The 25,363-nt window shown below is 35.7% G+C and overlaps 3 protein-coding genes across 4 annotated transcripts; all 3 read left to right on the top strand.

Annotated features, from left to right (window-relative positions):
- The first annotated feature begins 4,848 nt into the window (after positions 1-4,848).
- LOC147403095 (transcription factor MYB15-like) lies at positions 4,849-7,178 on the top strand. Its single transcript, XM_086438550.1, has 3 exons — positions 4,849-5,147; positions 5,640-5,769; positions 6,314-7,178. The coding sequence occupies exons 1-3, from the start codon at positions 5,015-5,017 to the stop codon at positions 7,047-7,049; spliced, it is 999 nt and encodes a 332-aa protein (XP_086294676.1). The 5' UTR covers positions 4,849-5,014; the 3' UTR covers positions 7,050-7,178.
- A 4,574-nt stretch (positions 7,179-11,752) lies between these two features.
- Positions 11,753-16,462, top strand: LOC147403094 (sucrose-phosphatase-like protein). Of its 2 annotated transcripts, none has more exons than XM_086438548.1 (6): positions 11,753-11,963; positions 12,045-12,123; positions 14,142-14,394; positions 14,504-14,776; positions 14,856-15,115; positions 16,038-16,462. In XM_086438548.1, the coding sequence occupies exons 1-6, from the start codon at positions 11,921-11,923 to the stop codon at positions 16,267-16,269; spliced, it is 1,140 nt and encodes a 379-aa protein (XP_086294674.1). In that variant the 5' UTR covers positions 11,753-11,920; the 3' UTR covers positions 16,270-16,462. The 2 variants fall into 2 exon arrangements, with proteins under 2 accessions (XP_086294674.1, XP_086294675.1); XM_086438549.1 differs by having other exon boundaries at positions 11,755-11,963; positions 14,507-14,776.
- A 4,279-nt stretch (positions 16,463-20,741) lies between these two features.
- On the top strand, positions 20,742-25,363 carry LOC147403093 (putative protein disulfide-isomerase A6). The gene is made up of 11 exons (XM_086438547.1): positions 20,742-20,963; positions 22,446-22,530; positions 22,719-22,816; positions 22,936-22,991; positions 23,424-23,541; positions 23,703-23,730; positions 23,863-23,954; positions 24,066-24,222; positions 24,329-24,453; positions 24,552-24,651; positions 25,019-25,363. Exons 1-11 carry the CDS (start codon positions 20,812-20,814, stop codon positions 25,085-25,087), a joined length of 1,080 nt encoding a protein of 359 aa, XP_086294673.1. The 5' UTR covers positions 20,742-20,811; the 3' UTR covers positions 25,088-25,363.

Below are 25,363 nucleotides of genomic sequence, written 5' to 3'. Positions count from 1 at the left end.
TGTCTATCCTTTTATTTATTTTTAAGTATTAAAATTACTCACTGTTCTAAATTGAAGATCTAGATTTTTTATTTTTTTTTCTGAAATTTTCAAAAGGAACATTGACTGATGCTTACAATTTTATGCTGTCACGCTCCTCATCGAAACTCATACTGTCTCAACATCGATCCATTTTTCTACCACAGCATTTATGTTGAATGTTTCTGATCAACTTGTTGAATCTCCTTTACATGGAAAAACTAGAGAGATCAAAACTATAAGCCTGTAATTCTCCATTCTATGGGAAAATACTTTGAAAACATTTTCTCAGCCTTATGACTTTCTGTCTTGCCCTATATATTTTATTAATGATTACTTGGCCTTAAAATACATAAATCTTGATTAGAAGGTTTAAATTAGACTAGAATCAATGTTCCTCAAATCCATCAATATGAGGGGGAAAATGAAAAGCTTTTTCATTATTTCGATCAAGCCCTGTATTCTCTACCCATCTCTCCAGGCATCACTAGAGGATATCAAACAAATTTCCAGATCACGTCTTAGAAGCGGAGGTCTCGAGTTCAAATCAGGGATTTGTCCCTGACAGCTAGTAAGGAGCTGGTGGGGGCAATTGCCCCCAAAAAACTTTGAGACACCCCTATATTTTCAACTAATTACATGCCCCATTTGTCCCCACTCCCTCACCTCTTTCCTATTTGCCCCCACATCCTCACCTCCCTCCAATTTCAAAACCACCACCCCCCCCTTCAATCAATATTTTTTTGATGACATTGCCTCTTGACCACCTTCTCATATACTAATTGGGAATTATCTGAATATCATTGTCTTCAACTTCTAATAAAAAATCTCTGAATTTCTTGCTTAAATCATTCATCAAGTTCTTCAACTATATAACTAACCATAGTTTGCCCCCACTACAAGAAAATCCTGGTTCTGCCCGACCTGGTGCACGAGTGGGGAGGGTGCTGCATGTGTCCAGAGGTTTAGTTGGGTGCTTTAAGAGGCCTGGTTACCTCAGTTAAAAAAAAAAAACAATGTTTTAGCTTTTGCCAAATTCCCTTCTTTTTTTGGCACACCCTGAATTGCTAATTATGCTTTGCTCAACGTGAAGCACGCAAAATAAGCAATACAAACACTTTTTCATGTTCTTGTTTGCAATAGTGGTGGCGAGTGGGGTATTAGTGAATGAGAGTGCTCTTTCGCCGAACTCCTACCTATCCATCGTCGTTGTTTGAAAAAAAAAAGAGGTAGGGTAGGAGAACGAAAGAAGATAAACAATAATTTCACTTGTTCAGTAACATTTCTTTAAAAATTGATTATATTTTTGGACATAATCAAATTATAGAATATAATCAGTCTTGATAGAGTGATTGGCAAACGGACCTTGTGCAAGCCTAAATACATACATAATTTTAAAAACTGGTTTTCGGAATTGAATTAGTACCCACTGAGGCTAATTTGGCTCGTACAATGTGTGTGTGTGTGTGTGTGTGTGTTTTTTTTTTTTTATTATGACGGGGACATCCGAACTTATGGCCGACTAATGGGGTCAGAAGAGCCAAAACAAGAGACTGGGCCAAGGCGTGAGGGTCCCCTCCCCCGGAAACATGCAACACCCACACATCGCGCGCATCAGATAAGTGAGGGTGTGCACTCACAGGTGACCCCGATGAATTAATGCTCATATTGAGTATCGAACACACAATTTATGAACTTTCACCATTTATCGGTTTGAAATTGCCATTGAGCCAATGCCTTAGGGTTAGCTCATACAATCCTATTGTTTTAGTCAAATCAGATTTTCTCGAATCAATTCAAATGGATTTAACAAATATATATTTATATTTTAAAAAACATAATTTTTTTTTTTTCAAATGTAAACTGAAACCATAGATATTATGATCACAATTCTCAAGATCTCATTTTATATATATCATAAATATTTATTTAACTTATTTACAAAAATATCAAAATCAATCGATAAAGGTTGAACTTTTCCAAGAATGATAAAAGCTGAATATTCTTTTAAAAAGAACCTGGTCCCATCTATCCAAATATAAAGTTGATTAAGATCTGCTAAAGACAGTTTTTTACTTTCTTTAACACGCAAATTTCTTTCTTGGCACTTTACATCCTATCAAGCAAAGTTGGATTCTCACAATATATACCTGTGATGTAGATATGATTCTTTGATATAATGAAAATAAAGTTGATCTTGGATTTCCTTTTTGTTTAGTATGTATTGGATTAGACTCAAAATCCGATCTGATACTTTAGGATCGGGTTTGTGGTTGATCCAATAAGGACCCGATTGGATAAAGATATTGGATCAGTTATGATGGATGAAAAAAGGATTGATTGAGCATAAAGAGTGAACTTTATTGTCCTTTATGAAATCTGAAACTGGCCAGAAGAGGCACATGAAATGCACTTGACGTGGGTGGTACCACTGCTTATGTTATTTTTAGTAATATAATAGTAAATATCTATATATTTGTTGTATATTAGGCTTATCTCCCTATAAAATGCTAGAAATTAAATTAGTGCAACATTAGATCTAATCAAGTGTTAATGATTAGCAATTATCATTGATTTGGAACTTTTTAAAATGACTTAGGTCGTTAAAGTAACATTTTCTTCATCTTTTGATTGATCTATCATTTGTTCTTCCTTCTCTTCAAGATTAATCTCATCTCTTCTTTTGCTTATTTCATTATTCGCCTTCAATAAAAGCCACTTTAAATTGGGTTTAAAGCAAATGCCTTCAATAAAATTTAAAATTCTAAAATTTATCAAAAAAATAAAATAATCAATATTATTTTTTATTTTTTTACTGTACTTAGTTCTAAATTTTGTAAATTTATTATAGAAAATTTAAATAAGTATACATATTAGTGAGAATGGGACTGATAAAAGCACTAAAGTGTGATTAAAAGTAAAGTAGAAGCACTTCCAAAGAATTACACCATTATTATATACTAATCAAACTAAATAAAAATTTTCTGAGAAACAAATACTAAATCTTGCTTTATGTAGTGGAGAGTATCATAGATAAAGATATTGAGATTGACAACTGGTAACATCAAGAAAAGGGAGAAAATTTTAGTGTCGGATGAACGACTAAGACCGTGAGGTATTGTCAAGAAAAGTTGATCCTAGAAAACTTATATCGATCGCTGGAATACTTGTATTTCTCTTCTTATTTCAATTGTTTATTGGACTCTAAGTATTCAGCTTTGTTGAACTTTAGAAAAGTCCAATTATAAACACGTTCATTTGATGGAATTTGAAGGAGTGTCCTCTGATTAAAAGAAAAAATAACTAAAATTATTTGATTATTTCAAATGAAGAATGTTTACAATGCTTATAAAAAGAAGTGATTTGTTAGAATTTGTAAAAAGAACTGATTTATAATTGACTTTTTTAAATTCTAACAAATCACTTCTTTTTATAAGCATTGTAAACGTTCTTCATTTGAAATAATCAAATTATTTAGATTTTTCAAATGAAGAACGCTTATATTGCTTGTGATACTTTATTTAAGTGGCCAACTAAATATGCCTCGTTAATGTCTCCTTTACAATACATTGTTGATCTCAAATCGAGATAAAAGTGGAGGTTTGTGCCAATTGCCAGTCGATGAGAATTGATATTTGTGGGTCCCAAAATATTTGGTATGAAATTTTCAGTTTTACTTTTCAATAATTGAGAAACTAATCAAGTGTCATATTCCTACGATACTAATGTGACATGTTTTGTTGAATGTAAAACGCATATGACTGCATGCACAACTCGTTTAAGAGTCCAGTGTGTCATTCCTATCACTACATGAAAATTGAAAGATTTGACAAAAAAAATTGACGGGTCAAACCACACAAATTTTAGAAACTGAATTTTGACGGTCTAGGACCATTGAAATTTTAGATATTTCTAGATTTGACAGTGTAAAGTTATTGAATTTCTCCCATCCTTCATTAATTTGATAGTTTCGGTCTGTTGAAAAAATAAAATTTGATAATGAAAAATTCAACCTTTTATCTGTCGAATTTTATGAATTTTGACAATCCAAGACTGTCAAATTTGGGTTTTTTTCACATTGTGTATTCTAGAGTCCGATGTTTGGTTTGCACAACTACGTGCACAAATTGATATTCATCGATCAAGCCAAACTTAATTAATGTTCCTAAGAATTTTTATCTATGTTTTATATAAAATTCTATTGTAATTCAATTAAGAGAATCAATCCAATTTCTTTAATGAAGTTGAAAAACGTTAAAATTGATTTACCGTTGAGCATACTTAAAGGTAAGGAAACTTAGGTCATTTTTAATAGTTTTTGAGAGTAGACTTCTGTCAAGGGGTATGTCATTGATTTAAAAACATAAAAGTATCTCGGATGCAACACGGTGTCCCGTTCCTATAAATAAAAGAAGGAAAATGCTGAAGTGACATTGATTCATCTATTGATGACGTGGATGTGTACGGAGTTATAATGCTTTTCATCTAGATACGTGTGATTGTTATGTATACACCTCCACGTGTGAATCTATGTCAATTTGAATGTCACCCCTGCGCGACTCTCCTATATAATAGGAATGGTCTTTATGAGGCACGCTATAGTTTCGTTTAAAACACCCCGGGTTCCTGACCAAGCCGTACATGCAGCACAGTCAGTTTTAAGCAATCCAAACGTGACACGTAGACAACAGTCTTATGTATAGAGACGGGACACCGTATTGGATCGCCACTCGTATAGAAAAGTCAAAAGAATCACAGTGTCCGTACGAATGATATACAGTATTAAACATGACAACGTGGGAGATTAAAGCCCGTGACAACACCCAAGAAGGCCGACGAGCCACGACAAGGGTTGTCTGTGTTTCGCCTTCGTGGCTCGTTCACAACCGCATAAATCCTTCTTATTTTGGCGTTTTTTTCTCATCTCAATCAAATTATTTCCACACACACACAAAAAAAAAAAATCAACTCTTACTATTGATCATTCTTGAGGAGGATGGGGAGAGCAGCATGTTGTGAGAAAGTTGGGCTAAAGAAAGGGAGATGGACACCTGAAGAAGATGAGATTTTGAGGAAATATATTAAAGCTCATGGTGAAGGGTCATGGAGGGCATTACCCAAGAATGCAGGTTAGCTCATCATAAAATAGATCATGAAACAAGCCAGTAATCTAGGGACTCTGGGCATGCTACGTGGAGGAATACTGGTTATAGCCGTTTACCCAGTGCGGAGTACCGGCTATAGTCTGTTTCCCCTTGAAGCCATGAACTGACTTCCTTCGACACTGTGCTGAAATGGCATGGGTTGAGAACCTTTGTTTTTTATTTATTTATTATTAATGGTGGAGTGACCTCAGTGCAGAACATCGGGGTGGCATGCCCGTATATGCGTTTTCTCCAAGATATGAGTAAAACGCATCTACGGACATGCGCGCCACCACGTTGTCCCGCGTGTGTCCCCGCTGAGGAAATCTGATTTATCTGCCACGTCAGCGCAGTGTTGAGGGAAGTAAGTGTAGAACGACTCTTTTTGTTGTTGTTGTTGTAAAATGAGTTGGTTCAGATATGGGTTTGTTTGGATTTTGTTAATGTTGATGTTATTGTTATTGGGTTTTGATGAAGGTTTGTTAAGGTGTGGGAAGAGTTGTAGATTGAGGTGGATTAATTACTTAAGAGCCGACTTGAAGAGAGGGAACATCTCTGCTGAAGAGGAGGAGATTATTATTAAGTTGCATGGCTCTTTGGGTAATAGGTGCGTCTTCTAGCTCTATTTCGTTTACTTCTCTCTCTCTCTCTCTCTCTGTGCTAAGGTTATGGTGTTTCTTTGAAAAAAGTCAACTATGAACAAACAACCAGACTGTAAAAGCCACGTGGAAACAAACATCAAAATTGGTACTGATTGGTGATTTCTAGCCGTTTGATTCAAGCAGTTTTTTTTTTTTTTTTTCTGAAACCCACTCACGGCTAGCCCATGAATGTTTTTCACCCCTGACGAAAATTGCTCGAATCCAAGGACTAGAAATCACCAATCAGACTGAACTTTTTGTACAAGCGTGAACAACTTTTTATTAAGTCGAGGTGTCAGTCTTCCAAGTCTAGTGACCTATCAAATTTGTCCCATCCCTTAGTGGGCCTACCCACCAATAATGGATCACCAATCAGGCTGATCCATGATCTATGATCTACCAAGAGTTAGTCATGTGTACCATGAAACGTCTTGTAATACTTTTTCTTCTTATAATTAATTCAAACTTGAGAGTAAAAATAAACAAAATATATGGTTGATTTTCATGTAGGTGGTCTTTGATAGCTGGACACCTACCGGGGAGAACAGATAATGAGATAAAGAACTACTGGAACTCTCACTTGAGCAGAAGAATTCACACCTACAGAAAGTCCAGGGGAGAATCCCAACCGTTCATCATGTCTTTAATCAAGATGGATGATGGGTACAAGCCAAAAGGACGTCGGACAAGAAAGATAGCTATTAAAGAAAAAAACATCGGCACCACCGGATCAAATGTTGAAATTTCCACAGAACTTAAGCCCACACATGAGAAAATGAGCCGGATAATGACGATTCCCACTTCAGGACAAAATGAGAAAAGAGACAGTCTCACAGTGGACCCACATGAGGTACAAAATCATGCTGTTGATGGTCCCAATCCGAACAGTCTAGTATTGGGTCCAAGCCCCAAGGAAGAGAGAGATTGTACAAGTAATGAGGAGAGAGAAAATGAGATGTTGGGAGTGGGACCATATGAAGGTCTGGAGAGTGGAACATTACTGTACCCTAATGAAATTATCATGGGAGATGAAATGTTGGATCAAAATGGGGTTTCTAGTGGGAATATGGGTTGTAAAAGAGTGACAACAAGTGGGGAAGGAGAGAGTGGTGAGTGGTATTCTTCTTCTTCAATGACTTCGTGCTTTGATGATGAATGGGTTGATCAGTTGAATTTGGTTGGTGTTGTTGAAGGTCATGAGACATGGATGAAGGCAGAGGAGATGTTGTCTTGGTTGGGAGACTGAGATATTAAATACGGTGGAGATATTTTTGTATATGGTTGTGATGTGTTTTGTCTTTCAAAAATATATTTAAGAAGTTTGTAATCTCCATGGTTTAATGCCTATCGACAAAAGGAGTTTTTTATTTGTAAAGAGGTAAAAGTCTTGGACTTTTTCGGTTTTTCCAACTCTGCACTCGTGTGTCTTTTATTTTCAGGACATTTTGACAGGTCTCACGTGATTCTCATTTATCTCAATAGCCCCTAATACTACTTTTTGACTGTTAAGCGAAAATTCTAGATTCAGTCACGTGATGAGTTGGTAAAATATTCAACATATATAAGTGATGAGAAGACAAGTATCTTTCTCTATTATATGTGTGGGTCCTTGTCAAGTTATATTGCTCACATCTTTTTTTGTTAGGATCACACATATAAAAATATTCTGATGATCAAGTCAATTATAAATTCAGTCAATTATAAATTCAATCTGTTTATTTTAATTATAAAAATACTGACATATATTGACACGAAAGATTGATTATATTTATTGCATAGATGTTAACACATAACAACTTGACAGCTTTTACAAATTGTTTTTTGTACTTGTCATGTGTTTTTTTTTTTTTTTTTTTACCTTTCAAAATAAAAAAAAATGACGTAATACACTATCGTATTACTCACTCACACTAATAATTTGGAATTCTTGTCTAAAAACCCATATGGTCATTTTCGCCTAAGAATCCCGATCTTTGTCTGCTTCTATTGTGAGGTCCTAATTATGTGAGATCTCAGGACCATATGTTCTTTTATTGGACCTTCATATTTAGAAAATGGCCTGAACAGAAATTGCTCGATCAATCTTGACATTGACTTTGATTTGATTTTCTTTTGCCCTTATAATATGGATTATTTGGAGGATTGAATATTTGTTTGCCTTGTGGACCTTGCATTGTGGTGAATGGATGATGTGGATCCTTTGACTTGTGTCTTTTGGGGAGGAATTTTTTGTTACTGAAAATGCACTTTGTTACCTCAGGAGACAATTGGAATTATGATTGAAGATTTATGATGTAACTATTCTCGTTGATATTTGTGACTAGAGAGGGCCCCTTCAATTCCAATTTATCAATAAAAAGAGAGGTTACGATTGTATGATTGGGGCAGGATCTAATGATTCATGGAAAACATGCAAATCCATACCATTAAAACATAAAATTCAATAATAGGATGAGAGATGTATCCCTAGGATTTGTCTTGACTTCGGATTTTATTTTATTTTTAGTGAATCAAAGAATCCCAATCTTTTATGATTCAGGCATGCTTTTGGAATGAGCAGTGCAAATGAGACATTATTAATAGAGACTATAGACAATAGAGTCATCTCCAACAATATGGACCCGCTTCAACGACACAGTTGAACCAAGTCGATACTATAAAACCGTGAATAGAAGAAGTAAAGGTTGAGTTGGGCCAATTCAAAGATAGTCTGTCATGGATTTTTCAACTCTGTAGCATGCTAGACTATGATGTTTTTGACCATTCAAAGTTGTCTTGATGGAATTCTAAATGTATCATAAGGGATGATCATTTGTATAAATTTATCAAGATAAAATCTCTGAGATAAAGAGATAAAAATAGTTCCAAATCCATATATATTGGATTTGGATAAAATTGATACCAAAAAATACTTTAAAATAAACTTACTGAGCGATTTAGAGGCACCCCTACACATTTTGATGAATATTTGAGATAACCACCATGTTTTCAAGATGATGCGCCCCTATTGAACTCTGTCTTCTAAAGGGGCTTTTGATAGTGGTTGAAGGTATTTAGCTCATTTTTCATTAAAGTATGAGAAAATAGCTAGGTTAAAGAGCATGTTGTCGGTTTCAAAATATATGGGTATCTCAAACACACACCAACTATTAAAATGAGAGATGGGTGAGAAATATTTGAATTTTTTGTAACATATCACCCCTTAATTTAAATTAATACTAGAAGGTGGCACGTACAAACACACATATATCAAAAAGGGCTTATTTATAATTTAGAACATTACATAATGAAAAAGATTATTTTTTTTTATAATTTTTAAAAAATTTCTTGACTTTTGACTAAAGTGACTCTAATTATATTAAGTTTAAATGTAAAAGTGGAGGGTATTTGAGGGATCCAAAATTTGGTGTAGAACAACTTTTACTCCACCTTCATCGTAATAAAAGTAAAGACAAGTACCTCCCCCCCCAATACATATATATATATATATATATATATATATATGTATAGGGGCGGTTCAAGGTCATATGTAAAAACATATGAAAAAACAATGGTTTTTCAAAATATGGGTTAGAGGTTTTGGATTGAGCTGATTTTTTGCGAAGATGGTCACTATGATGAGAAGATCATCCTCATAAAAAATCAGCTCAATCAGAAACTTCTAAATCCATCAAAAGTGATTTACAAATTACTGATAAAAATTGGTAAAAAATCGACGGTCCACATTCTAAATCACTTTTAATGGGGTTAGAAGTTTCAAATTGGACTAATTTTTTTTTTTTTATGATCTTCCCATCATTCATAGAGATCATTCTCACAAAAAATCAGCTCAATTCGAAACTTCTAATTCATATTTTGAAAATTTACTAATGTTACATTGTTTTTACATATGTTTTTTCATATGGCCCTTGATCATGACCCATACATATACATATATATATATATATATATATGGGAAATGTTCAGTACCCTAAGTTTTACCACACACTTTAACAAATGTTTTTTGTCCTACATGGGTTAGAAGTTTTGGAATGAGCTGATTTTTGGTGAGGATGATCTCTATGATTAGAAGATCATCCTCCCCAAAAATCAGCCCATTCTGAAATGTTTAGCCCCATGTTTACACGTTGAAAAATTGTGGACCGTCCATTTTTTGTAAACCATTTTTGATGGGGTTAGAAGTTTTGGAATGAGCTGATTTTTGGTGAGAATGATCTCCTCACCATAGAGACCATCCTCACCAAAAATCAGCCCATTCCAAAACTTCTAACCATGTAAGACAAAACACGTTTGTTAAAATGTGTGGTAAAGCTTAGGGTGCTGAACGGGACCCTATATATATATATATATATATATATATGTATAGTGGTGTTCTTTTGACAAAATTTTAAATAACATTCTAGATATAGTTTTGTCTTATATGATTAAAAAGTTTCAGAATGGACTGATTTGTGTGAGGATGATCCTGAGTAGATCATCCTTACAAAAATCAGCCAATTCTGAAACTTCTAATCCCGTGAAAAGTAGTTACAAACTAACGGAAAAAATTGACAATTCACAATTCTTCAACTTATAAACTAGATTTTGAAATTTCAGAATTGACTGATTTTTTGTGATGATGATTTTCTCACCATAAAGAATATCCTTACAAAAAATCAGCCCATTCCAAAACTTTTAGCCTATGTAAGACAAAATGTTTTGTCTAGAATGTTGTCTGAGATTTTGTCAAAAGAATGCTACCCACATTATATATATATGGGTAGCGTTTAATGGCTAACTTTTTGGCAAAACATTTTTCAAAACATGAGTTAGAAGTTTTGGAATGGGCTGGTTTTTGGTGAGGATGATCTCTACGGTGAGGAGATCATCCTCACAAAAAATCAGCCCATTCCAAAACTTCTAACCCATGTTTACAAGTTGAAAAATCGTGGACCGTCCATTTTTTGTAAACTATTTTTGATGGGGTTAGAAGTTTTGGAATGGGCTGATTTTTGGTGATGATAATCTCCTCACCGTAGAGATCATCCTCACCAAAAATCAATCCATTCCAAAACTTCGAACTCATGTTTTGAAAAATGTTTTACCAAAAAAGTTAGCCATTGAACAGGACCCTCTAGAGAGAGAGAGAGAGACTTCATCAATTAAACTAGTTAATAGCTTCACCTTAGTTAATATTTGTAAACAAATGTAAATGAGGTAGACTAAGGAAATTTAACCAAGAACCATAATCCCCAATCATATGCCAACTTCAACAACTAATAATGGTATTACACATATCAACTATAACCGTCTCGAAAGTTAGATAGTACAATAGAAAGTTCTCTTTCCAAACTCAAAATTTCATTGGTGAGAGAAGTGGCAAAGAGGGGAGAGCCTTCTAAGTTTCATCGAAAAACTTGGATTAAAAAATGAAATAAATCCTTTTGAACTCAATCCAAGATTTGGAAAATGGACAACTTCCATGTAACTCCCAAAATTAAAAAGTGAAATTAACGGTGGAAAACAAAATTTTTAATATCTTTCCCCTCAAAAAAAAATTGTAGAATTTCATTATCTACACATGATTTTAAAACTCATTTTGACATCTCATCTCTGAACAAGATCGAATCTTCTTGAATGAATCATTCAATTTATTCGTGACATCTCGCTCAACAATGACACAATAGATTGGCTTTTGATAAACACATCAAGTTTGAAAAGACTTGTCAATCCGTCTCGTTGGTGGATGACACCAAGATAAATTAGACAAGTTGTCTCGATCTTGGATGAGATTTAAAATCATGCATCTACCACCAGGAGATAAACCCAAAAAGGGTGAAATCCTTATTAACTAAGGTGAGGGGATCATTATAACTTGGAATTGTGAAATCAGACCAAATCCTAAACCCCAACTCCTATTAACTATTAAAGGAAACCTCTAGTTTCAAATATTGTTTGAGCCTCTCCATCAAACAAACGGCTGAGATGGGAGAATACTTCTGGCGATTCCCAAATAAAATAAAACCCATCTCTAGAAAAATTTCTCCTCTTGGACCTGGTAGGTACGTTTTTCCCCAAATCTCGTATCATAGTTGTTAAAAGTCCTCCTCTGGGTTCTCTTTCATTGCAGAAACAAAGATGAAGTTGAAGCTCAGAGCCTCCATTTCCCCGCTATTTACAAGTAAGAACTCCAAAACCCTCACTCTCACAGCCTATTTGGAAAATTTCCAATCACTGAAGAGAAACATCGGAATATTTACAGGTAGAAAGAGAAGCATTTCAGATGCCGTTTCGATCATACCCAAGCTTCATTTCTCTACTGGAGTTGTTTCCAGTAACAAGTAAGTGTTCGAATTCATCTCTCTGTGTTTTTTCTTTATTTTTTGAATTTTTTCTCAATTGTTGGTCGCTTTGATTCATGTTGTTTGATGCTAACTTGGTAGACCTAGAGATGAAATTAGGGTTTTGGATTAATAGTTTGTAAAAAAGGCTTCTTCAATGGTACCTTATGTAGCTGCACAGGGCGTTTTAGTCCTTGTTTTTCATCTGGGTTACCTTGTGAGATATTTTGTTTTTAGAAGTTTCAAACTTTATAAAGGACTTGAGAATTTATTTATTTATTTTGAAGCGTGAGAGTGTATTAGATAGTGTGCTAATCTCTATTGTGGGGAGATTTGGGATAAGGCTTATTCCAAAAGTTGAAGTCATCGATAGAAATAATTAAGTTATAATGTTGTGTAACTGTGGCACCCATATCTCGTAATGTCAATTGTCTGAAAACAAGAATTTTGCCCAATTGATCAGACCAGGGTTTGACCGAGGTTCAAGTTGGTTGGACAGATTTATATTTAGTACATAATGTTAGAGCGCTATTGGAAGTTTTTGGTCATAGTACTATGGTAAAATTCCCTTTGTTTCCTTCTGTTGGATTTATTTAATTTTACTTATTTAAAAAGAATAAATTCGTATTTACAAATAATATTTAGTGGGTTAGTTATTTGCATTGATTGAGTTTTGAACCAAAAACATATTTGGAAATAAAATTTTCCTTTTTTGTTTTAAAAAAATCCCCTAAAAACCTCATATCTGAGGATGTTCTCATTTTCTTGTGATCCCATCCGCTAACACACCTCAATTTTGTTGATCTTTTTGTTGTTTAAACCCCAACCCTCAGGGGTGGAGCTAGTAAGGAGCTGGTGGAGGCAATTGCCCCCACAGAACTTTGAGACACCATATATTTTCAACTAATCACATGCCTCATTTGCTCCCACACCCTCACCACCCTCCAATTTTTTCTCCCTCCCCCACCCCTTTCAATTTTTTGTTGATGACATAGCCTCTTGATCGGGCCTTCTCATATACTAATTGGAAATGATCTAAATATCCTTTTCTTCAACTTCTAACCAAAAACCTCCGAATTTCTCCCTAAAACTATTCATCTTCAACTTCTTCAACTATACAACTAACCATAGTTTGCCCCCACTACAAGAAAATCCTGGCTCCCACCTTGCCAACCCTAGATCATATTCATGCTGAGCACATGCTACAAACTCATTGTTCATTTGATGCTTTGGTGGGGTGGATTCATTTACTTTCTTTTCTCCTCCACATTGAATGTGCTTTTGTCACCTCACTCCGGAGTCATGATTAGTCAACATGGCATACATGTACACCGATTCATTTTGCACTATCAACAATGTTTCTTCCAGTGACCTCATTTTTATTGTTGGATGGTGGCATGTAGTTCTAGTGAGGAGAATGATAGCAAAGTTCTTTTGGAGGAACTTCAAGTAATGTGTAGAATGGTATCCAAATGAAAGATCGAGGAGAACATCGTCATTTTTTTTAAAGCTTATGTTGCTGTCCATCCGCCGTTTAAGGTTTTCATTTCAGATCGGTGGCTACTCAAGGGTAGTCATAACTCACATAAAAGGAAAAGGAGATCACGAAATAAAGTAACGAGGACATCATCATCATCAAAGCCTTATTGCTATATTTGTGTCAGTTGCACACACAAATCTTTTATCCTTCATTCAACTTTATGTAAAGCCCTGCCTTTTGTTCATTAAAAGGCACTCATATCTGCTCACTATCTTAATCCACGTCCTCTGTTCCCTTTAACTGGTGCTATCATTTGTATTTGTTGCACATAGTCAAACCATTTGATCTACTTTCCCTAAGTTTATCACCCGTCGAAGCTACTGAAAACTTGTAGTCCCTTACCTGATGTTGAATCCAAGAAGTGACATTAGACATTTCTAATAATATTTGGTATCAATTTTGTGGATTTAAGGGTTATACAACCAATTGTTCTAAAGATAATATAAATTGGATAACAATGCTTGGTGAATGGGTGCAGGTGTCATGCTGGATTCAAGTACATTTTCAACTCATCCCCTGAGAAGAGAATATTTCACCCAAGTTTAACACACAAGGTTTGGAAGCTCTCAATGCAATTCTCAAGTTATGGAGTCCGAGGAACTCAAAATCTGAAGCGTTCTCTACATAGTTCCTCTGACGAAGAAGATATTTTCTCTGAATTGGACTCGCCATTGTCAGAGGGAGGAGTTACACATACAAAATTAGTGACCGAACAACCAAACTCATCTCTGGTATGCATACAATGTGAGAAGATGAATCTTTTTGAACTTTAAATTTTATTGAACATTGCTGGCGTGGAAGTTTCTTCTTATATTCTTTATACTGATTTTTCATTTGAAGAAGAGTGCCGATCTTTCTGGGAGAGCTGCATTCCAGATGCTTTTGCACGGAACTAACAAACCCAAAACGAACCACAATGGAGTTTCTAGAGCTAAAATTGATACTGAAAATGCTCCTAAATACAAAAGCTCACGATCTATTACTATTGAGAAGGTGCACTCTACAATTAGCCTTGACCAGTTGAGGGAGGCACTTTCAATTTTTGGTGAAATATTGAATGCTTCCACGAGAGCAGGGCCATATGGATTTAACAATTGCTATGTTGAATTTAAGGTACATAACGATTCTATGGAAGTTGATCATAATTTTTTTGTTTATGTATCTGATGAATGTTTAATGTGCCAACGTCTAGACCATGGAATCAAAGGAGAGAGCAGTTGAAGCGCAAGCGATTTCAGTGAGGAATGTTCATCTACAGATTCGAAGTATGCATGTTCAGGAGAACATAACCATTAGGATTAGCAATGTCAGTGCGGACACTGCGGAACCTGCCGTACACTTGATTTGCATGTCTTGTGGACCTATGGAGGGACTTTTGAGGACAAAGGAGGGTTTTGTGGATGTTTCCTTCAATGAGAATGATAGCTTAGCTAAACAGGGCATACTTAAAAAGTAAGAAACCTTGCTCACCCTTTGTGGTTCATTATATTTTCTTGTTGCCTTCGTCGATGTCTTTCCATTTATAACTGCATTTTGAATGTCTAGCAATGACATAATGTGAAAATGCTTCTAATATCTGACAATATAACTTGAATTTGTTGAAGTGCTAACTTAGCTAAGTTGATAAGACGTGAAGTGTGGTCCCACATCCTAGGTTCAAACCCTGTTCAACCCAACTTCACCTTGTTAACCACTAACCCTTTACCTATCAAACACACACACAAGTTTGCCCAGGCCTACGGCTCCTCTTTGGGGTTAGGGGGGTAAAAGAGAAAAGACAATAAAGTTGGAGGGGTACTATTGGAAAAAGGGGAGAAGAGAAAAGGCAATATATAAAGTCTTGGTATTATTGGAAAATGAGGTGATCAAGATACATTGTTTATGGGCGGTATTCTTGAATTTGTTGGAGGATATTACTCATTTTGTGCTTATCAAAAAAAAAAAAAAAAAACAGAAGAAAAAAGAAAAAAGATAGGAAAGAAAAGATAATACACATTTTGTTAATCTTTTGGTTCAAATATAGTGTTTTGCAACTTGACGTCAAATTACTGAGACCCTTGTGAGTAGGCCACAAGCATTGCCTGTTAATAGCGACTTACTATTTCTTGGTTTTTTGATAGACAAGTAATTAATGGAATTAAGAATGTGGTTGGTTAACGGCATGTTATACCCATACATGTGGTTAGGAGGGGGGACCCATCGCTTACCACCTAAGGAAACATATCAGATTTAGTGTAACAATCTTACATTTATATATTTTCTGGAAAAATGGCCATAGATTTTTGGAGTCACTCAAAGATTGCTATGGATTGATGATGGATATATTGAGTGGTGTGAATCAATTGCTTGTGTTTCTTTAATCTTCTTTTTCCAGATTAAATGAAGTGTTCATCAACAACTGCCAATGGTCAGCTCAGTTACTCCCAACAGTCACCACTTCAACTGACATGTCCAGCACCTCAGATACCCAATTGAGAGATGGGTTACAATTTAGGGATCTCCTGACGAACATCACAAAGGAGATTCACATGAGGAGGATCTTCTTGGAAGACTTGGTGGAGCTGCATAACAACGTGGTGCACCTTCAAGATCGCCCTGTTTGTTAGTGGCTGTGTGGCAGGTTAACGAATTTTGTTTACTATTGCTATTAGTCTTTTTTCACTAATTGGTTATTTTTTCAGGAAAATGTTTTGAGAAGATCAAAAAATTGGATATCAAAATGATGGTAAACATCAAATAGAGTTGTGAGCACATTCTGGAAAATATGCGCAAATTGAGTGCTAATTATTTGAGGAACAATATGTTTTACCTTTTATTTTCATATGCATAACTATAATACTTTGATAAAGGATATAAATATGCATGCAGAAATAGGATGAAAAATGAAATACGAGAAACTATATTCCCCACGTGTGTGTGATTATCAAGCAAAATAGTACTTTGGAATTTGAACTTTCATGAAAATAATTCCCTAGAATTTATTTTCAAAGAGAGTTTATGCTGATGTTTGATTGCGGCAGAGAAAATGTCAGATGATCGCCCATTTTCTGTAAAAAAAAGTAGGATGGAATATACCCAACCTAGCGATAATTGTTCAAGAAACCCATTCAAGAAATGTTTTTCCACCTGGATAGGAAAATTATGATGTATGGAAAAATGGTTTTTTTCTCCCCACAAAATACTCACCGCACAATGAATTTTGTTGGAATGGGGAAGCTATTTTCCTGCATATTTTCAGTGCAATCACTCAAACCTACTCAAAAGCAATAAGTAGTTGCAATGCTCTTGATACAGAAAGTTTCTACTATCACACTTGTTCTTCTAAGATTTTTTGGGGGTAAAGACAGTCATCCTTTTATTTTTTATTTGGCGCCCCATTTTTAATTCTCTTAGAAAATCATTTTGAGGCCATTTCTTCTCTTCCGATAATATATATATATAATATATATATATATATATATATATATATGGGTCCCGTTCAGCACCCTAAGTTTTACCACACACTTTAACAAACGCGTTTTGTCCTATATGGGTTAGAAGTTTCGGAATGGGCTGATATTTGGTGAGGATGATCTCTATGGTAAGGAGATCATCTCACCAAAAATCAGCTCATTCCAAAACTTCTAACCCCATCAAAAATGATTTACAAAAAATGGACGGTCCACGATTTTTCAACTTGTAAACATGGGGCTAAACATTTCGAATGGGCTGATTTTTGGGGAGGATGATCTTCTAATCATAGAGATCATCCTCACCAAAAATCAGCCCATTCCAAAACTTCTAACCCATGTAGGACAAAAAACGTTTGTTAAAGTGTGTGGTAAAACTTAGGGTGCTGAACATTTCCATATATATATATAGGGAAATGTTCAGCACCCTAAGTTTTACCACACACTTTAACAAACATTTTTTGTCCTACATGGGTTAGAAGTTTTGGAATGAGCTGATTTTTGGTGAGGATGATCTCTATGATTAGAAGATCATCCTCCCCAAAAATCAGCCCATTCCGAAATGTTTAGCCCCATGTTTACACGTTGAAAAATCGTGGACCGTCCATTTTTTGTAAATCAATTTGATGGGGTTAGAAGTTTTGGAATGAGCTGATTTTTGGTGAGGATGATCTCCTCACCATAGAGATCATCCTCATCAAAAATCAGCTCATTTCGAAACTTCTAACCCATGTAAGACAAAACGCGTTTGTTAAAGTGTGTGGTAAAATAAGGGTGGCGAACGGGACCCATATATATATATAGGGTCCCGTTCAGCACCCTAAGCTTTATCACACACTTTAACAAATGTGTTCTGTCTTACATGGGTTAGAAGTTTTGGAATGGGCTGATTTTTGGTGAGGATGATCTCTATGGTGAGGAGATCATCCTCACCAAAAATCAGCTCATTCCAAAACTTCTAACCCCATCAAAAATGATTTACAAAAAATGGATGGTCCACGATTTTTCAACGTATAAACATGGGGTTAAACATTTCGGAATGGGTTGATTTTTGGGGAGGATGATCTTCTAATCATAAGGATCATCCTCACCAAAAATCAGTCCATTCCAAAACTTCTAACCCATGTAGGACAAAAAACATTTGTTAAAGTGTGTGGTAAAACTTAGGGTGCTGAACATTTCCCATATATATATATATATGGGTCCCTATCCGTGGCCAACATTTTGGCAAACACTTTTTCAAAACATGGGTTAGAGGTCTTGGAATGGGCTGATTTTTGGTGAGGATGATCTCTACGGTGAGGAGATCATCCTCACCAAAAATCAGCTCATTCCAAAACTTCTAGCCCCATTTTACAAGTTGAAAAATCGTGAACCATCCATTTTTTGTAAACCATTTTTGATGAGGTTAGAAGTTTTGGAATGGGCTGATTTTTGGTGATGATGATCTCCTCACCATAGAGGTCATCATCACCAAAAATCAGCCCATTCCAAGACCTCTAACCCATGTTTTGAAAAATGTGTTTGCCAAAATGTTTTGCCAAACTGTTGGCCATTGAACGCTACTCTATATATATATATGGGGGCGTTCAATGGCAAACTTTTTAGCAAACTTTTTGGCAAAACATTTTTCAAAAAATGAGTTAGAAGTTTTGGAATGGGCTGATTTTTGGTGAGGATGATCTCTACGGTGTGGAGATCATCCTCACCAAAAATCAGCTCATTCCAAAACTTCTAACACCATCAAAAATAGTTTACAAAAAATGGACGGTCCACAAATTTTCAACTAGTAAACATGGGTTAGAAGTTTTGGAATGGGCTGATTTTTTGTGAGGATGATCTACTCACCGTAGAGATCATCCTCACCAAAAATCAGCCCATTCCAAAACCTCTAACCCATGTTTTGAAAAATGTTTTGCCAAAAAGTTTGCTAAAAAGTTTGCCCTTGAACGCTACCCATATATAGATATATGGTCCCGTTCAGCAACAAACATTTTGGCAAAACATTTTTCAAAACATGGGTTAGAGGTTTTGGAATGGACTGATTTTTTGTGAGGATGATCTCTACGGTGAGAAGATCATTCTCACCAAAAATCAGCCCATTCCAAAACTTCTAGCCTCAGTTTACAAGTTGAAAAATCGTGGACCGTCCATTTTTTGTAAATCATTTTTGATGGGGTTAAAAGTTTTGGAATGGGCTAATTTTTGGTGATGATGATCTCCTCACCGTAGAGATCATCCTCACCAAAAATCAGCTCATTCCAAAACCTCTAACCCATGTTTTGAAAAATGTTTTGCCAAAATGTTTGTTGCTGAACATTTCCCATATATATATATATATATGGGAGCGGATCAGCAGCCCCATTATGGTGCCACGTATTTTTTAAAACATGGGTTACAAGCTTTGGAATGAGCTGATTTTTTGTGAAGATGATCTCTATGATGAGGAGATCATCCTCACCAAAAATCAGCTCATTCCAAAACTTCTAACCCCGTCAAAACTGATTTACAAAAATTGGACGGTCCACGATTCTTCAACTTGTAAACTAGGGTTAGAAGTTTCAAAATGAGCTGATTTTTTGTGAGGATGATCTCTTCACCGTAGAGATCATCCTCACAAAAAATCAGCCTATTCCAAAACTTGTAACCCCATCAAAAGTGATTTACAAAAAATGCACGTCACCATATGGGACACCATAAGGGGTTGCTGAACCGCTCCCTATATATATATATATAGAGTAGCATTCAGCAGCCAAAGTTTTGTTTTATATGGCTAAAAGTTTTGGAATGAGCCGATTTTGTGAGGATGATCCACTTTGGCTATGTTATTGGCTCTTGAGCCCAACCCACCTTTTTCAGAAATCGTAACAAATGACTTTGACCTTTTTAAGAAATCATAGCAAATGACTTTGACATCTCTTTAATCTTATTTGGTGTGTAATGGATAATTTCACTAGTCGATGTATTATAAGTAAAAGTTACATTAATTAAAGTTCTCTTAGGTTATGTTTGGATTGAGAGAAGTGGAGAGAAGATAAGAGAAATTCAATTTCTATCCATCATGTTTTGATTGACTGGAGAGAACTTGGGATAACTTTGAAATTTTAAAATATCTTAAAAGACATCTACGGGTAGAGTTGAAATTGTAAAATGTTTTAAAAAGGTTCTCTCTTCATTTCACTCCAGCTTCTCTCCACTTTTGGAGAGAGAAAACTTACCTTCCTTTTTTTTCTCTCTTCTCTCCGCACTTAACAATCCAAACAAACAAGAGAAATGCAGAGAAACTCATTTATCTCCGAGGTTGGCAACAAATTACTCTCAACTGAGAGGATGGACAAATGCATGGATAACTGCAATTCAATGACCATCGCAGTTTAGTTGCAACTCTTACCAAGCAATGTGCACTAGTCTAGGGTTGTCAACGGACAGGAATATCCAAATCTGTTGCATCTTAATCGTTATACAGGAGAGAATGTTGGGCTAAAAGCCCAACTATTGAGCCCGCCCATTAACACCCATTTGACATGAGTCCCCTCGTTTGACAAAAATACCCCTATAATGTCAAAGTAGCCGTGTGGAACGCAAATAGAGAGCGGACTATAAATACTGACTGCACATCTGAACTCACCCCATTTTCAACATTTCTTTCTTTCTTCGCTGTTTTTTCTTTGAGAAGAAAATTCTGAAAAAGTAGAAGAAATGGCGAAATCTCAGATCTGGCTCTCTTTGGGAGCCCTAGCTTTCCTCTTTGTCTCGGCTTTGGCAGACGATGTAGTCGTCCTTACTGAAGAAAACTTCGATAAGGAGGTCGGACAAGATCGAGGCGCTCTCGTCGAGTTTTACGCGCCGTGGTATGGTATTTGTTTTATGAATTTAGTAAGATTTTCTCTGATATCTATAATTTCTTGATCTCATGTTATTTTGATCCTTGATTTGTTGAACAATTGTTGTTGATTGGTTGAAGTTGGGATTTTGATCATGTTTAATGGAGATCTGTGGTTTTTAGGGTTTGGTTCTTGTATCTGCTTCACAATTGCTTTGTATTTATTTCTAAATTTGGTGATCAAGTATTCGATTGTTGAATATAGGCAGAATTCTAATTTTACCTCAGTTGTGATGTTTTTATGTCTTGTTGTGCTTGGATTGAGCTTCTCCTCTTTTGTTGATCATGTGTAGATTGTAATACACAGGCAGATGTTGATTAGGGTTATAGTTGTATAGGACTGTTCATCTTTGTTTTTCTCTCACTGTTAATTGATTATGTGTTAAAATTGAAGTTTTAGAATAAAAACTGACATGCTCGAAGTTCATAAAATATGGGAGAGGTAGTCAAGGTCCAATCTCACCTGGCATCATCTTGCAGATTTTCAGATGAGTTGTGTTGCTGACCTTCGAATCATAGAAGTGCCATTATGAATTTCTTTACTTTGTGGATTTTGTCATTTTAGCATATATGTCTATCTTGTCTTAAGGAGAAATGGTTGAAAAAAAGGTGGTGCTGGACTTGTTGAATCATAACTTCTATTTCTATGCCGATCTAACTTAAATATTATGCGCCATTAAGTGAGTACTGTAGTGGTAGTGTTGAACGCAATTGCTCGCAATAATGTTATCTCAAGACCCCATCTTACTGTATCCCATAGACGCGATAAAGTTGTAGCACTAGTACTGGATACCCTTGGGCACCTTTATAATGTGATTTTCTCCTATTTAGCAATGACATGGACAGTGGAGACAAGATGTTTGTGTCTGACTTCGGAACAAATTGTTTTATATGTCTGCTTTGAGAAGCCCAAGAAGCGGGCACATCCATACACATATAATAACATACTATTGGGAAAGTTCACTATTGAGCCATTTTTGTGAAGGTGCCAACCCATTGATTCACTACTGGATAGCTGGAAAACTCTTGGTACACTGAAACTTTTGACTAGTAGGTCCGTTTCTAAAAATGGTTCTTTGAACTCACTTCACGTGCATAATAGGGGGAGGATGTATGCCCCCATATCTCTTCCCTCTCCTTTTTCCAATCTTCTTTCGCTATATCTCCCTCATTGTTTTTCCACCGTGAACAGGTTGCTCCTACTCTTAGCCAGCTATGTCCAAAAGGTTCCCATAGTCGGTTGGGTTGGAAACTCCCAACTCTTAGCCTAGACTTTCATTTTGGCTCTGAGTTGAGTGCACAACTAACTGAAGCTGTGATGTTTTGGCTCTTCGCCTTGTCATGTGTTTTTTTAAATTCAAAATTATAAGATTCATTTTACTTTCAACAAGTGGAACCACTGCTTTCATAGTAGGAATTACCTTGATTCTGTTTCTCTTTTTCCTGGCAGGTGTGGTCACTGTAAAAAGCTTGCTCCAGAGTATGAAAAGCTTGGCTCCAGCTTTAGGAAGGCTAAATCTGTTTTGATTGGAAAGGTGATTTTTTCTTAAGTCAGTATTTATATCTCTTGTTGGGAATGGTTAAAATGCTGTGGAGGTGTCTGAAGGGATATGATCATGGTGACTTATGGAAATAAAAAAAGAAGATGAGAGAAACTATGATGGTTTTGCTTTGACTAGTATTGAAGGTTTCTTAACAGTGCATTGGTTCATACTTGGCCTAGGTGGACTGTGATGAGCACAAGAGTGTATGCAGCAAATATGGGGTTTCTGGTTACCCTACAATCCAATGGTTTCCTAAGGGATCTTTGGAACCAAAGAAGTATGGTTATGTACATCTTAAACTATTTACTGTCTTCATGTTTGAAACCTCTACATTTTCCTTTTAGTCACCATGCTTTCATTTGGATACTTAAACTTATATTTGCATACATTTTACAGGTATGAAGGCCCACGTACTGCAGAAGCCCTGGCTGAGTTTGTCAATACTGAAGGAGGTAATAATTCAAATCTTCTAACAGGTTACCTACCATGAACGAACAGAATTTATTAATCATTTATGCTTGAATGCTGTGGTTGGTAGCATTTTTTGGTGATTTTCTTATTATTTTGATGAGTAGATGTCGCTGCAGTGTTTTACTATGTAGTACATTTTCTGTATTCTCGTGTAACTTTATATTTATCATGCACTGTTGTGGATATCTCTTTGATACAACTGATAATTTTGGATGGAAGATTCCTTAATGCTCTAGTTTCTCTAAAAAGAAAAAAAAAGTATGAAATTTTCAATCAAGTCCATTTTAAAGATATCCATTTGATGCATCATTTCTCAACCTTGTTGGATTGTTTCTGGTCAATCTTCATATAACATTTAACATATTCTCTTTGTCATGATTATGTGTGCTGATTTTTTACTCCTTGTTGTACAGGCACCAATGTGAAGCTGGCAACTGCTCCTTCCAACGTAGTGGTGCTAACTGAAAATAATTTTAATGAAATCGTCTTGGATGAAACAAAAGATGTTTTGGTTGAGTTCTATGCACCATGGTAGGCATACATATACATTTCACTGTCTTTGTTTTATCCTGCACTTTGATTTTCGTAGAAGGTAAATTATTTGATATATCTCCTCTCTTGTAGCATAAAAGAGCTTAATATCATTTTACTGTTAGCTATGTAATCTTATAAAACGCTTTTACTCTTTGCAGGTGCGGCCATTGCAAAAACCTCGCTCCTGTAAGTGCATTAGCTTCTCTTACAGTATTTAGCCAAGGCCCTTAAGTTGTAAAAAGCTGTCATAAGATGCCAAGACATAAGTCCTGCTATTTGTGTTACATCTCTTTATATTTTCTGCTGTTTGTTTTGTAGATTTATGAAAAGGTTGCCACAGCATATAAAATGGAGGAAGATGTGGTAATTGCGAATGTAGATGCTGACAAATACAAGGGTTTGGCTGAGAAGTGAGTGCAGATATTCAGAAATTCTTTTGCCTCTATAAAAATGATTGACTTTACATATAGTGTTATTTGGAATAGCATTGAAGCCACTTTAATGTGTCGTTACCTATGCAGGTATGGTGTTAGTGGCTATCCTACACTGAAGTTTTTTCCTAAGGGCAACAAAGATGGTGAAGACTATGATGGAGGCCGAGATTTAGACGACTTCGTGACTTTCATCAATGAGAAGTGTGGCACTAGTCGTGATGGAAAAGGACAACTTACTTCCACAGTTAGTAACAAATGGATTCTGAAGACATTCCCTGTATAATTTGTTCACAATTACTACAATTGGCTGATGTTGTTTATGTTTTTCTTTATCTTTATGGTTGATATAGGCTGGTGTAATTGCGAGTCTGGATGCTTTGGTGAAGGAGTTTGTGAGTGCCAGCAATGATGAGAAGAAAGCAGTCTTGTCTCGGATAGAGGATGAGGTACAAAAGCTCCAGGGTTCTGCCACAAGGTAATCTATCGGTAGAATGTTTTTTGTTTTTATTGTGATTGGTTATCTATATGTGGAAAAGGTCCCCATGTTGAATTAAATTCTTCACCTTTTCTTAGGTATGGTAAGATTTACTTGAAAGCAGCCAAGAGCTGTATGGACAAAGGTTCTGATTATGCCAAGAAAGAGATTGAGCGTCTCCAGCGCATACTTGACAAGGTGAAATTTATTTATGTTCTTCTTTTTGTCAATTCTCTTAGGGGAAAAAATAAATAAATGATTACCAATCTTTTATTTTTCTTGAAGAGAAAGTGGCTTCACCTTTGGTTGCTTAGACGTATAGTTGCTCTAAAGAATTTCTTAAATATGTGTTTGTACCGTTTTAGAATTCCTTTATGAAAAACCTTCGAGGGAAAACTTTGCAAGGCAAAATTTTATTGGATATCAAACAGGGCCTTTGGACATTACATTCCCATTCCAAAGCCACCTATAATATCTGTTGAGAACCCACTTGTTTATCAAACAGGGCCTTTGCAAATCCAAACGTCTAATAATTATAATCTTTTTTCCCTGTTTGTTGGTGCAGTCAATCAGTTCAGCAAAGGCAGATGAGTTCATTCTGAAGAAAAACATCTTAGCCACATTTGCTGCTTGATCTACATCGAGGCACACGGTGGTACACTACACGGCGGCCTCTCACATGGTTTGATGTATTTGGCCCCCCATTTCCAGGGTGGTTAAGGTCTTCCAAGTTTTTATGCTTATTATAAGTGGAGGATATTGTTTTGATATTTTTCTTGTGCACAGAGAGGGTTATTTGCAAGCAAGCTTTTAGGTGTCATTAATCAATTTCCTATTTAGCATAAATGTATTGAACTTACGCAGGTGAGCTCCTTTATATGAAAACCACGAATTACAAGCTTATGGAGCA

This window comes from Akebia trifoliata, chromosome 4 (assembly GCF_017979445.1).
Source record: "Akebia trifoliata isolate Shusen 1 chromosome 4, ASM1797944v1, whole genome shotgun sequence".
Lineage (NCBI taxonomy): Eukaryota > Viridiplantae > Streptophyta > Magnoliopsida > Ranunculales > Lardizabalaceae > Akebia > Akebia trifoliata.
This window is presented reverse-complemented; position numbering and strand designations above follow the sequence as displayed.

Excerpts from the sequence above, each read along its gene's own strand:
- LOC147403093 (XM_086438547.1), top strand. The coding sequence starts at position 20,812 with ATGGCGAAATCTCAGATCTGGCTCTCTTTGGGAGCCCTAGCTTTCCTC. Across the intron at positions 22,531-22,718 it reads AATCTGTTTTGATTGGAAAG|GTGGACTGTGATGAGCACAA; the intron begins GTGATTTTTTCT and ends TACTTGGCCTAG. Across the intron at positions 24,223-24,328 it reads AAGGACAACTTACTTCCACA|GCTGGTGTAATTGCGAGTCT; the intron begins GTTAGTAACAAA and ends TGGTTGATATAG.
- LOC147403094 (XM_086438548.1), top strand. The coding sequence starts at position 11,921 with ATGAAGTTGAAGCTCAGAGCCTCCATTTCCCCGCTATTTACAA. Across the intron at positions 11,964-12,044 it reads CATTTCCCCGCTATTTACAA|GTAGAAAGAGAAGCATTTCA; the intron begins GTAAGAACTCCA and ends GAATATTTACAG. Across the intron at positions 15,116-16,037 it reads AAACAGGGCATACTTAAAAA|ATTAAATGAAGTGTTCATCA; the intron begins GTAAGAAACCTT and ends TTCTTTTTCCAG.
- LOC147403095 (XM_086438550.1), top strand. The coding sequence starts at position 5,015 with ATGGGGAGAGCAGCATGTTGTGAGAAAGTTGGGCTAAAGAAAGGGAGA. Across the intron at positions 5,148-5,639 it reads GGCATTACCCAAGAATGCAG|GTTTGTTAAGGTGTGGGAAG; the intron begins GTTAGCTCATCA and ends GTTTTGATGAAG. Across the intron at positions 5,770-6,313 it reads CATGGCTCTTTGGGTAATAG|GTGGTCTTTGATAGCTGGAC; the intron begins GTGCGTCTTCTA and ends ATTTTCATGTAG.